We start from the raw sequence: 14,489 nt of genomic DNA on the forward strand, positions 1-14,489 counted from the left end.
GTTACGATAGTGCATGATTTGTACAATTGTAAAGACAATAATCATAACTTACTATTTATTGTGATGTGAAGAATACAAGAACGCAGGATTTACGTACTGTGGTTAACGCGGTAATGCCTATCGTTACTCGTCAGCTTAAAGAGTGGGGGAATTGCACAGGAAAGTAGGGATAACCGCACGTGAATGTTGAAATGGTGGGAGAAGCATTGCACGTTGCGTGTTCGAATGGAGGGGGCACTGTAACAGACACAGTGGAATCACTTGATGGTCGGCAATGTATACCGCGTTATCGTTCCAAGTGTCTCGCTGCTACTTTTTAAAGTGTTAGCACAATTTTTCTTACTTTTTCATTTAATAATCACATTATTTCAAATATATAAATATAAATATAAATATACATTCGTTCGAAATATTACTATCGTGAAAGGGACGATCGATGGTTCTAGACAAAAATATAAAATAGATCTAACTAAATAAATAAAAAGTTACAATAACATTCAATACTTTTTTCTTGCAAGATCGAAGTAAATTTACAAGGTTTATATTTGTATTATCATGATTTTGAGTGTCGTCTGTAACACGTGTTCACGAGAACATGAGTCTCTCGTCGTTAACAGTTCGCACATTTGAATCTTATTTTACACTAAAAATATTTCTTTTGTCGTGGTCATTGATCTTTCCGTTTACACTTCCGTTGTTATTAATCGTGACTCGATTTATCATGACCATTGGCCGATAACGCTTAAGTATCACCATTTAATTATTACAAACGATTTGTAATCATTGCACGGTCAGTGTTAACCACAGATCGAACGATTTGCATCCGTATCATCGAAAGAAATGTATGGGACCGATCGAATGTGTATCGTGTTATAAATGCATAAATCTTTCGATGCGTTGGAATGCGATAAACATTGTTGTTCGAGTGTTGTGAGTGGACACTGGGAGGTAACACCTCGGTGTCGTCCTCCCTCGAGAAAAGAACGAAGAGTGGTACTACCTTTCGAAGATGGAGAGTCGTGTTCTCGGTGGGCCCACAGCAGAAGAGACAGCAGTGGCGGTAACTACAACGTGCAACATCGGGACACCCTCTCCAGTACCAACGACACCAATAAACGCAGTTCCTGGTGTTGGTGGTGCTAGTGCTCTGACTTCGACCACTTGTACTATTCAGAATCCCGTGGTTGTTGTAGCAAGCCCACCGACTAAACACCAACAATCCGCTACTGTACTATCCACTGCACCCGCTATCCCTACTATCCCTACTGTCCCTACTGCGGTGTCCACTGTTACTGCTGTTACCGCTACTGTACCCAAGATACTTAGCAGAAATGTCAACGGCACGTGTAAGTCCATTTCTTTTCTTCTATAATCTATTATTGAAAACTGATTACATTTTATATGGACCAACGATTGGTCCTTTTATTAGGTGCTGCAAAAAGGTCGTAAGGTTTTTTGTCAGAGATGAATTCGAATCGAATGTATTGTAATACTTTGGAAAAGTAATATTATACTGTTGGCGTTGTTAGAAGATTTTGTCCATTCAGCTGATTGTTCGCTATTTTCATGTGTTTTAATGACCCTGTACAGTGATGGACAGATCAAGTGTTCATCGAAGAAATCACGGGCCCAGGTGTGCATGGCGCGTGCAATAATGAGGTATCGGAGAACCATGGCAGCTTCAAATTTAGAAGTTTAGAAATTTGGTAATTTTAAAAATTTCGAAATTTTGAAGTTTGAAAATCTGAAGATGTGAGAGTTTAGAAATTTGGGGAAATAGGAATTTAGAGTTTTGGAATTTGTATGTATTATTAATTTTGTAGGTACTTGAGATTTGGAAATGTGCTAGGGAAATATGTCTTTAGGGAATTTACAAATTCGGAAATTTCTGAATTTGAAAATTTGAAAATCAGAAGATTTAGAAATCCGGGAATTCGGAAATTTTCGAACGTGGAAATCTGATAATTTAGAAATTTGGAGATTTGTAAGTTTAGGAGTTAGAGGGTTTGGGGAAGTACGAGTTAAGAGATTTGGAAATTTAAAAATTTTTGAATTTGTGCAAAAATATTTGTATCGCTGATGTAACACGATATATAAAATATCCCAATTATTAGAACGATGTTGTAAAAATAATCCAAAAGGAAGTTATTCAATTCGACATAGTAAATATTATAATAAAAATATTAAATAACTTAAAAATAGAAAGTTTGAATTCTAATTAGTTTCGTTTTCGAAATAATTTTTGACAATATTAATTCTTCAAATGATAGTAGTCAAACAAATAAAGTATTATTGTTAAAAATTAAACAGATTTCTGTCTAGTCGAATTTAGTTTTCAAAAACTGAAACTTTAAAGATTACTTGTATGTGTCTGTATAATGTGAAAATACATGTGTGCCAAGTGGATGAGCATTGTCTACTTGTGATAGAAAGAGGCATGAGTCAGGCAACGAGTAAAAAGCGTCGCGCCACGCAAAAAGGCACTTTTTCTTCCGCCATCAGTGAGCAACTATTGCGAGATCTGTTTTTGTCGGTTTCTTACGAGATGAACGGCCATCGGAGGTAACCGTATAAGCACGGAGTTGACCAGTGCAGACTAACGGTAAAAAAAGTACTGGTTCACGGTTTTGCTGCCGTTTCTGCGAAAGTTGAAATTGCGGGAGAGATCTCACGGAGACGCCAGTTGGTCCATGCTGCAAATGGCTACTACTCTTTTCCGCTTCTTTCTCCCTCCCCACCGTTCTTCCTCGATCTTTTCGTTTTCTTTCTTTCTTCGATTGCGCAAATCAAAGACTCTTACCCATTAGAAGTTGCTTAACACTTTATCGTCGGGCAATTTGTGTGCAATCATTGAAGATAGTGAACAGTTACAACTTATTCTTATGAAGAATAATGCATTCGTTCTGCTTTCACCCTCTTTTTATTCGATTAAAAAATTGCGCTAAATACGGTGCAGTTTTTGCGAATAATTATAATAGAGGACGTTTGCTACTTATCAAAGTATGGAAAAGTCTAGTTAATTCACTCAAAGAATGAATTTAATAGCGTTAATTGTATCGTTCTATTTACATTGAATCATAATAGTGCAGTTAAGATGTAACTTACAAGTCAGTATTTGACATTACTAGGATAATCTTCGAATGCTAATTTAAAATAAAACAAATATATTGTAATATAATTGCAACAAATTGTATTCCGAATTAACACATATTCGATTTCAAATAAAAAATTCAGAATTGAACGAATTATTTCAAACATTATTACTTTTAGAGTATCTGGGTTTTATTCGAAATTTTTATTTAAAACTTCTTGCATATATTTTCATTCAAGAAACAAAAATTATTCTCGAATATATGTGTTTTGGTTTAAATTTCTGCACGAAGATTATTTGAATAGTGTGCAACTTTGGTTCAAATGTTTTGCCATAAATTAAATTCCTCATATAATAACCCAAACTGAATAAATTATACTAACTTCTCTAATTGCAACACAATCACGATATAAGCGTCAATCAATTATTTCTGAATATATTAATGCAGCCTAAATGTAGTCTTTTGAAATGAAGAGTTGACTCATCTTCCCCAGACAATAACAATTCCAGGTCCCCCGTTCTTTCTTTTTTCCATGGATATGATGAAACGAATGGAATGTCACGTTTTCGAATATCATCCTGGCAAACGAATCAAGCGGTATGTTTGCTTAGAATTAGTATGCCAGAGGCGGCCTATTTGAAACACGAGGATAATTCGGAGCGTCATAAATTTGAGCCCGAACGCGTGTAAAAACGACCACTTGCTCGCTCTGCCGCTATGCAACTTGACAAAAAATCTGGAACTTTTTTGCGGCAAGTTCGCTGGATTCCCGCGCTTACTTAGAACTTATTGAGCCAAGAATTTTTTCCCTGACGAACGTGTCCACAGCAGTAGTAGTAGCACCAGTCTTTTGTATTCTCTCAACTCTCATATATGTACAAATTATCGTTTTATGATTCTTCTTCGTAAAAGATATGTTTGTTTTGGGAATCGAAAAATTACACAAAATTACTTTTCTAAAGAAGAAGAACAAAAAACTTATTTGGAGGAGATTGGCCATTTTGTTATTTGAACAACGTGATCACGTTCCGTTTACTTTCTACAGAGAAAAAATTACTTTTTTTTCATCATGCTTCGACTAATAGGTTTCGATTTATGTTTCGCTTATTTTGAAACATATAGCCCAGTGTATTACATCCACCATTACCGGATATAGATTCAAAAACTTATGAGATTGTTTAGACAGGAAGGTTCGACACTAATTACGCAAGGAAGAATTAAAACAAAGATTATTAGAGGAAAGTACGTTATACATAATTATTTACAAAAAGTTATAGCTACCATATCCAGTCGATGTAATTAAATAAAAAGCCTATCCAATAGAATATGGACACTTTAAAATTTTCGTATTACATTCATGTACTTTTTATGTAAAAACATCGTAGAGAATTAAATGTCCCAATATTTTATTCGTGACGTGAGAATAATACATGTTTACATATATTTGTTGACAAATTAATTAGCTTACATAAATATAATTTTCGTTAAGAGGAATACACGCCTTATGATAATAAGAAACAAAGAATATGTTAGTTTAATTATGCATAAATATACAGATTAGTAATTGGTAGAATACTTCCGAATATGGTAGTAATACTACTATAGTATTCAAATATTAATGAGTCATTGTTTCAAAAATAGTTTCTTTCTTTGCATTGATCAAAACTTCTATTGTTCTTATTAATTACAATATTTTTTGTAGCCTTAGCTTGAATGTTCAATCTATTGAATACTTATAAAAAGTAGTTTATTTAAAACATTTGCATATTTACTTTAAATTGTACATTTTTCCAATTCAAAAATATTTGTAACTTTTCAACCTCTCTAAATTAAAAAGAAAAATATAAACAAATTTTATTTTCAAGAATATTAAAATATATTTAAGAGCAAATAAATTACAAAATAATTCTTTTCCTTATAAGAAATGAAAACGATCTAGAAGAAAATAAAATGGTAAAATTTAATTTTATAATGTTTTATGGTGTTTGAAAATTGCGTTTTCCATTAGGGATATTAGTAGTGGTAATTTAACACAAACACGATAAAATATATTAAGAAGCCAGTAAATTAAATTTGTAAAAAGAAAAATTATTATCTGATGGTGTTTTTAACGATGTGCTATACGTGGCTTGTTGATATAATCTTCTGCTACCTAACCGTAACCCTTTCGATTTCAACGTGTCTTCACCAGTGATCTCAGCCCCTCGAATTCAGCTCGTCACTCAAATTAGCCGGTATTCGAGTGCATCCACCCACAGGTTGCACGATTTCTTGATCGTATTCAGATTACATTCAAACATCCCTTTAACGTCGGAGGTATGCACAGAAAACTCGTTCAGAAGGCGAGCAGAGTACACAAACGAAATGAAAGAGCTCGTTAGAACAAGCAGCTGCGTGTATACGCCGCCAATATTTGCGTTTAGTCAGACATTCAATTTTCTATGAATGAATTTTTATTTTGTTAGCTAGGGACCGATTTCTTTAAAAAATCATAACCCTATATTAAGAACACTTTTATTAAAATTTGATAGGGTAATTTCAAGCGAGGCTGAGCCTCATAATATATTCCAAATATATTTTAACATTTTGCCAGCAGTAGCATTCTGAAAGGTATTAAAAAGCTGCATTGTCTAATTTTTATTTCTGTTTTCAATTGAGGAATTAAGAAAGTTATTTGTATTATAAAATCGATTATCCATATCAGTATTTTATTTGTCGTTTAAATTTTAATTTGTATATATTTAAAATTATTATCAATAAATAATATATTGCATAATAGATAATTTTTGGATGAAATATATTAATATAATATTTACAGGTTAGATTGATATTTGTGTGATGATATATTGGGATCACTATAAAATTATGTGTAGTAACTAATAATATTTTTTTATTATACCAACTGATTATAAAAGGAAAGCAATAAATAGAAGGGTTTTTGGATAAATCGAGAGTATTGATTAAATTTGATAAGCTATTTGCCAATTCGCAAATTTGAAGATTTTGTAAATTTTGGAATTCAGAAAATTGAAAGATTGAACTTTTAAAAGTTCGTAAATTTGGGAATTTTTGATGATTTGCAAAATTTGTCAATTTATCAATTTGGTACATTGGAAGTTTTGATTTTTAAAAATTTGGAAATTTGAATTTTTTTATCATTTTGAAAATTTTATTTTATTTGGTATTTGAGAATTTGGTGATTTATAAATTTGGAAATTTGAAAACTAGAAAATTTGAAAATGTAAAAATCTGAAAACTTAAGAATTACTGAATATCGGAATTTAATACGAGTCACATATTTCGAGGAAATTAGTTATATTAAAGCGCCAACTGTAGAAATTAGCGAAATCGAAGATACCAGTCGAAAAATGACGGTGGAGGTAATAAATTATATGCTGGAGATGGTACTTCGGTTGCAAACACATTTATAAAAAAATATATATATTTAATATATAAAATATATAAAGTTTTAAACACTATTCGACAAATAAATAATTTAGTAAAACTTTTATTTCACAATATCACATTTAACTAGGTTTTTAAGACAGAAAAAGAAAATCAAGATTGAAAAATCCAAGATCAAAATAAGAAACAATATCTGCAAAGCAAATCAAAACTTCTAAGTCCTCAGCTTAACAAATTTCAGTACTTCCAAATTCTTTGAAAGTTTTCAAATTTTCTAATTATCAAGTGCCTAAATCTGAAGATTCTTAAATTTTAGAATATTAAAATTTCAAAATTTTCAAAAGATCAAATTTTAATATTCCCACTTTTTTAATTTTCACATTACCAGTTTTCAGAATTTAAAAATCTCTAAAAAAATTTCCGAATCTTCGAAGTGTCAAATTTGTGACTTTCATATCCTAAAATAATAAATATGAAATTTCACTTGGAATAATTTCTTTTTAATAATTATTATTAATCGAAGATATTTAATCGAAGAGGACATACCTCATCGATTTCAATGTCCGTGAAATACATTCCCAAAGGAAGCATTCTGAATTTTTTTTTATACATATAATCATTGCTCGACTTCATATTAACAGCTTAATATTAACAAAAATATTAATTAGATTTACGTTTCGATTACCAATTCCGCTACTATAATCCATTATAATATAGTGTATTTAGAATGTCCCTAATATAACATAACAGTGTACTATATTTCATACATATTGTATATCCACTATATCATAATCAAAATGAGGATATATCAAAATATAGTATACTTTAATATATTATATTATAGATATTTAAAAAAATAAAAAGTCAATGGTATAGTAGATATACAATAGTTAAATTTGATATGTTGTGCAAATTATTGTATATTACAAATTTAACTAAAGTTTATTACATATATCTTAGAAACTAAAGTCGAGGTTGATTATACATGTAAGCAAAGTTATTCAGCATGTTGATTTTGGCAATATATTTAAAGAATACCGAAATCGGTGAAGTGTGTACCCTTTTATAAAGAATTACGACATTAAAAATATTTAATATCTTTGAAATTAAAGCTGAACATCGATTATACAGAAAAATTCAGCATATCATATTTCACGACTTATTTCAAAGCCATCGAAATTTGTGACGTACTACCTTTTTTACACAGAAAATGTCTTTTTTTATCATAATAATCAAAATGTTATCAATCAATTTTTGAATAATTTAAATGAAATTTGTATAACATACAAAAACATACTACCATTTAAAAGAATAAACATGTCTAAATTAATTATATCAGCGAAACAGACCTATTCAAAACCACATTATAAACCATCACGTAGGTCCAATTCCATTCAAAAAGCAATCATCGAGGACGCAAAAACGGAACATTCGATCACCGTATCCGCAAACTCACCGAGCCAGGAAAAAGAAGCCGAAAAAAAAGAAGAAACAAGTGTGGGTGTAGTGGTATCGAGTTCTCGATAACATCCGTTTCCTTCGAACAAACAATCGATCGCAACAAAACAAGCCATTCGTCGAAAACGTTCGATCAAGCAGCGTAGAATATTCCCACCGGTGAGGTCTCCTTTATTTCGTTCGTGAATAAATTAAGAGGCATGAGGTGTCCGATCACGACGAAGCAAGGGGCACACGGTGTCCCACGTATTCTGTCGTGCACCTTTCCAACTTTTTTTCTGCTTTGAACGACATAATCCTGCGAAACGATGCGCGACTGCGCCCGCTACCTGTCGAATGCAGCGCACCCTGCAAGGTTATGTGTGCTCGTTAGGTCTTCACATGGCCCTAGGGATTTACGGATAGAGCATACTCTTATTCATTACAAATGGGGTAAATCGGTGACTAGAGAGGTTAGAAATAGTCAACATTAAGCCAGTTTTTCGGTGAAATTCAAACACGCAATTTAACCTCTTCTCATGCTTTGACGACTCTCCCTCGTGACGCACGTACAGCTCAAATGTGACAAACCTTACTCAAATTTTGAATACTCTTCAACTTGAAATTTAGATCCAACTATAAGTTACATTATCAAGGATCCCTGAATATAAAATACTTACAACATTTTGATTTTCTTTGTTTGTTTTAATGTTATAGCCCTGAATAGTCTTGACTGATGCATCTGATAAATAAATGACACGGGAAGGGGTTAACCTCTTCAGTGACGAATTTTTAATATCAGCTACAACAAAGAAAATTAATTTTTGCTCAGTAAAGAAAATACAATATAAAAATATAAAGCCTACTATTTAACTCTTTGCACTCCAAAAGTTTATTTTACAATTTAAAATGTCTCCTTAGGGGGGACAGCAGAGTGCAAAATGTTATAAAAATAATTGCAACTAAACAATGTGGACGTTTTTCATTTATGCGAAACTCAATATAATTTTTTTGAAAGCAAATACCACTAAATAGTGTTGGAAATATATTTTTAGATACAGCAATTATTTTTACTCCCTAGCAGTCGTACTTTGGTGAAATTACGAATTACTTCACGTAAGAGAAAAAACAGAGTCGTTGCTTAAACTGTTGTTTCGGACATAAAGACACTTAACTTCTACTTCCCTTATGACAGTTGGGATTTATTTTTTGGTTACCAACCTAAGAATGATAGTACATTTATTTATGTAATAGCTTCGGAAACGTATATAATTCTATATAGAGCGTAAATTAATTGTTTGCATATGTGGCCAGGGACGTGGAAAGATTAATTTGCAAATGGAAAAATTATATGAATAACAAGTTTCGATTCATTTTTTGCATATTATCCCATTTTATTGTAAAAATATTTTGGTCGATGTTTCTGTATTTTATGTGCAATCATGTGTTTCAGAATAACAAATTTTTTTAAGAACATTTACCTTTAAGCTGTGATAAATATGTATAAAATCGTATTTTATGTACAGGCTGTTTCATTTTTGTCATGCCAAATGGTACTGACATGGTTCTGTGATTAAAAAGGAACAAATATTATATAAATGTTGCGTCGTAAATGCTTTATTACAATCTTGTAATAGATTCCAAAAATTATAAATGATTGACTTCATTTAATTTCGTGTTTATTTTTTCAAATGTTTATAATGAAAAAATGTAAAATTTGAACGAAACTTAGGTAGATTTCTAAATTTCCAAATTTCCAAATTTCCAAATTTCCAAATATCCAAATATCCAAATATGCAAATTTCCAAATTTCCAAATTTCCAAATTTCCAAATATCCAAATTTCCAAATATCCAAATATCCAAATATACAAATTTCCAAATATCCAAATATTCAAATTTCCAAATATCCAAATTTCCAAATATCCAAATTTCAAAATATCCAAATTTTTCAATTTTTCAATTTGAAATTTCTAAATTTGAAGTCCTCAAATTCATAACATGGGAAATTTGAAGATTAAAAATTTCGAAATAAGTACTAAATACCCGAATTTAATAATCCCTAAATTGAAACATTTTTGAAATTCTGAATTTTTTAATTTGAAAGTTGGAAAGTTCCTATTTTTCAAATTAAGAATTTTGAAAGTTAGACCTATGATAATTCTTTTACGATATAACAAAATATTTATATATAGAAATTAATGAAAAATCTTTCAAAAATTATTACTTATTTGAATATTTTGCAATACGTGTAGCTGTAAACTTCCTGCGACTGTTTTACTCCAAATTCCTCTATAACTACGTCTAGTAAACATTCACTGTAATTTTATCCCAACTGTTTTTTTTTATGATCTAGATATCTAATTTAAGATGAATACATATTACCGTTAATACATATACATATATGTATATACATAATAGTTATTGTGATTAATCAGAGGTGCAGAATGCGTTAGTCTTTCACAATTATTTTTAAATTTATAATGAAGGATGTATTTATTTTTTTATATTAAGTGTATACAAAAGTGTGAGCTATCGCGTTAACAACATGAGGTTTAATGTATAACATTTTATATAATGTTCATCATTCAAGAAACGACTTTGCGAAGTTCGATGGGTAGAAAAATATGAGAGCGCATCAGAAGCACCGTAATTTTATTATACATTGCGTATCAACGTAGACGGATAATATTTAAAGAAAGAGCAAAGTGTTTCTCATGTCCAGTTAGACTTTTATAACTACTTACACCAGCACAATTACTTCTGACGCGAAGTATTATTTATAGAATGTTTTATATAAAACGAATGAAAGTTAACAAGATTATAAACTTTATCATGCATACATTTTCAAATTTAAGATGAATTTTTGAATAAAAATAATTTTAGAAATAATTCGAATTCAAAATTTTCAAATTTAGGAATTTAAAAGTAAATCAAACTTGTAACTAGATTAAAAGTTTTTAAATCTGTAAATTTTTAAAATAATACACAGTGTTATGGAAATAATCGCTTATCTGGTATCAAATTAAAGATGCTATTAACCGATGATTTCGTATAAGTGGTATAGGATATGTACAATAAAGCAACTATCATTTGTGCATCGACTGTTAGTGTTCTCTCATGTTAGCTTCAACCACCTAAACACGAGAAAAAGTCACTTAATAAGAAACCCATTATTTTAAAAAATTATAGCTCTCGATTAAGAACACTTTTATTTAAATTTAATACATCCGTTACAAATAAAACATACTTTCCATGCAATGTACTAGAACATATAAAAATTTGGTTTGAAATAAATTGAAAATTATAAAAGTATACAGAAAAAACATGTAGATATCTAATATGAAACTGTTTCTTTTTAGAATTTATTTCCTTTATCTTTTTTTTATGAATAGTATGTATTTTTTCATTACACTATTTTGCGTGGATCAACTCGTAACAGTTTATACACTTCACTAATAAAGTGTTACCGGTGAGCCTGTATAAATAACGATACTGCAGAAATAAATAACTTTTCAATAACTCATCGTTTGCTAAGATCTGACTCATAGCAATTTCCAGGTATATTTCGAAGTAATATTATAACTATCAAACATTTTTCTTATTTAATAATGTACAATTAAATCTTATACTCTATTGTATATACTCTACAACACTATTCATGAAAATATACACTGAGTATTATTCAGATACTTGTCATTTAATCGAATCATTTCAAAAAAACTTTCTGCAGCATATTACATAACTACGTTTTCTTAAGACGTTTAATCGATCGCAAAGGTAATGTGCAGATAAAACGTGCACGGTTAGTTACGAGATAAAACAACACCCCTACGACTTTGAAAAATTCTGTAGGAGAGATCACCTGGAGTCTCATATTAAACGAGGTGTTCATATTGGGCAACCCTACACCTCGTTCCATATTCCTAGGTCCATAGTTTTCGTGAAACCGACCGGACCCGTTGGTCCAGCCTAACCCCATTCGTTCGACACTGTTCCGCGGCCCTTCGCCTCGAACATATGCATATCATCACCCTTTTACATCAGTCGAGAGAAAAAAACAGAACTCGGAAGAGGCCTGACCTAGAGAAAAAAACAAACAGCTTAGGAAAGGATTCTTTGTCTCTTCCTCCTGTGCTCCTTCTGTCCTTTCTCTCTATTTGATCTCTTCCTTTCTCAGGCCGTTTTTGTCCTCTCCCCACCCAACCAGATAGAACTTTTTCTTGGTGTTTTTATCAGTGTTCAACCTTGCGATCCGAGGGAGAGTACCGCTGGGTGGTGGGAAAACATGCGTGCTCACGCGTCTTGTGTACCATTTTTGTTTTTCCTTTTGCGATACGCTGTGAAAATCGGGAGAAGGGGGGAACGATAGAAGATTCTTTTTTTGAGATGGATGAGAAATAAAAATCGCGAAACTTAGAGGAGGAACGACGCGTTACGTGACTGGGAAGTGACGAGCGCTCTTATTGGAAAAAAATTAGCCCTCGATGCTTTGCCTTTAACCCTTTGATTCGTCTTCACCGGGTCCGTGGAAAAAAGTGAGTGAAAAAATAGTTTATTCGCTCGGTGTTCGTGGGAAAGGGTTCATTCATGATTTCACGATCTCTGTGTTTTTTCAAGAATTGTTTCCTTTCGCGCTTCATACGCTCTTTGAGCATCTAGCGAATGAATTTGTGATGTAATTTGTCGTGGGAAGATTTAGATTATCGAATATTTACATATTAATTGTAATAGAAGTGTTTGTTATAATTGAAATTGTTCATTGGAATTTTTGCAAGAATATTTTTAAGAAAACTATATTTTCTAATTATTTAATAAAATATTTAATTCTGTGGTATAAATTTTACGTGTGATTACACAATCCTGTCATTAGAAGGAAAGGAATTCTTTATTTAGATTTGAAATGGTGTATGCTCTTTTTAGAATTAGCGATTCGTGACTACAATAAATAACCAATTTCATTTAAGAAGCAAGTTAGAAACAAATGTATGCATTTCTTTTTTACGATTGTAATTGGATTTAATTAATTTTCTGCAATTTTTTAATTTTTTTGTTTTTTAATTGTAGGTTTTTAATTTCTAATATTTTCAATACTTTAAAATATTTTGGATAAATTAGCAATATGTACGGTGATAAATTGCAAAATAATTAGTTATTTTTATATGCTTTCGGTTTTGTCTTTTAGCGTGAAAATTTGTAGTATAAAATTTAAAATTAGTTAATTAATAATTAAAAATTTGAAATTTATTATATGTATAATAAAAGTATAAAAGTATAAAAATTTTATATTTTTTAAAATCTTATATATTATTTTTACATTATGCATGTATTTATAAACAATAAAAGTTACTTTAACGACATAGGTTAAGGATTTAGCATTTTATTGCAATATCGAAATTAAAAATTCAATTAACATATTCAAGTTTTTGGTATTGACCTGAAGCTTATATATGTAAATTGTTATAAAAATTACTAAGGATGAAAATTAAACAAAATTTTCAGGATTCATTTAAATATTAATGATATTCGTAAATTAATTTTAAAGATTTATTTAAATATATTAATTTTTGCAAAAGCTATTTACAAACATAAATATATTATTCAAAAGCACATATTACACCAGTTTTTGTTCTACAGTAAATTTATTCCTAAGATATTTCCTTAATTTGAAAGATTATTTTCCTCCTTTGTGCATACGAACTTTTCCTGTTAAATTTTGTATCATTTCTATAATGTATTATGCAACTAAAAGAATATCATTTTAGTTTGTTAATTTTAATGTTATTTGAATAAGTAATTATTTAGGTAAAAAGATGATAAAGACTAATAGTAATGAACTATTTGAAACAAATCATGTTTTTATATAACGCAAATAACTAACATATTTAATCAATAAAGTTATAGTGTTTCTTCTTATACATTATTAAAATAAAATATGTCGAACTTTGACTTTAAAAATAGGATTAGTTTAAAAATATAAATGAAATAAAAAATATGATTTTCAAATAACACAGAAAACTATTTATATTTCCAGTGAAATGACAAAATTATAGAAGGTAATATAACATTCTACGTTAAATAATTACACAAACTTCGTTTAAATTGCAACTTAGAATGTATAAAACATGTTAAATCTATTCAAACATTTTTACTAACAAGTTTAATTTTAATGAAATTACAATTTGCAAAGAATAATTTTATTCAAATTTGATGCAGAGAATAGTTTTATTTTCACATAAGCTATGTAAATAAATCTTTTTTTTACATGTTCTATTCTCCCAATTGGTTTAAAATGAACCTATATCCGATATATTAATGTTAAATATAATTAATTTTGACATGCTATAAAAGTTATCTTAAAATCACTCGGTTAACAAAAACAGATCGGTTTAATTTCTGGAAAGCATGAAATATATAAAATATAAGAAGTGTAATTTATTCATTTCGTGGACAGGTTTCTCCAGATGTCATTCGATTTGCGTCTGATGCAGGTAAAAATGCAAAGCAAAAACAATTATTGTGCTATTTACAATGGAATCCAGATTTATACTGTTTAT

General features: G+C 30.1%; 1 protein-coding gene across 7 annotated transcripts in view; it reads left to right on the plus strand.

Annotated features, from left to right (window-relative positions):
* The first annotated feature begins 245 nt into the window (after window positions 1–245).
* Window positions 246–14,489, plus strand: part of nab (NGFI-A-binding protein homolog) — a 33,137-nt gene continuing 18,893 nt past the window's right edge. For 3 of the 7 annotated variants that reach the window (XR_013038177.1, XR_013038178.1, XM_076531788.1), the window contains exon 1: window positions 246–1,346. Coding sequence is in view for 5 of the 7 variants with exons in the window: in XM_076531788.1 (XP_076387903.1) it covers window positions 1,010–1,346 (337 nt within the window). In the remaining 2 variants the exon portion in view is untranslated. The remainder of the gene's footprint in view (window positions 1,347–14,489) is intronic. The other 4 variants (XM_076531786.1, XM_012290719.2, XM_076531787.1 and 1 more) reach the window with 3 other exon arrangements.

This window comes from Megachile rotundata, chromosome 5 (genome assembly GCF_050947335.1).
Source record: "Megachile rotundata isolate GNS110a chromosome 5, iyMegRotu1, whole genome shotgun sequence".
Taxonomy (NCBI): Eukaryota; Metazoa; Arthropoda; class Insecta; order Hymenoptera; family Megachilidae; genus Megachile; species Megachile rotundata.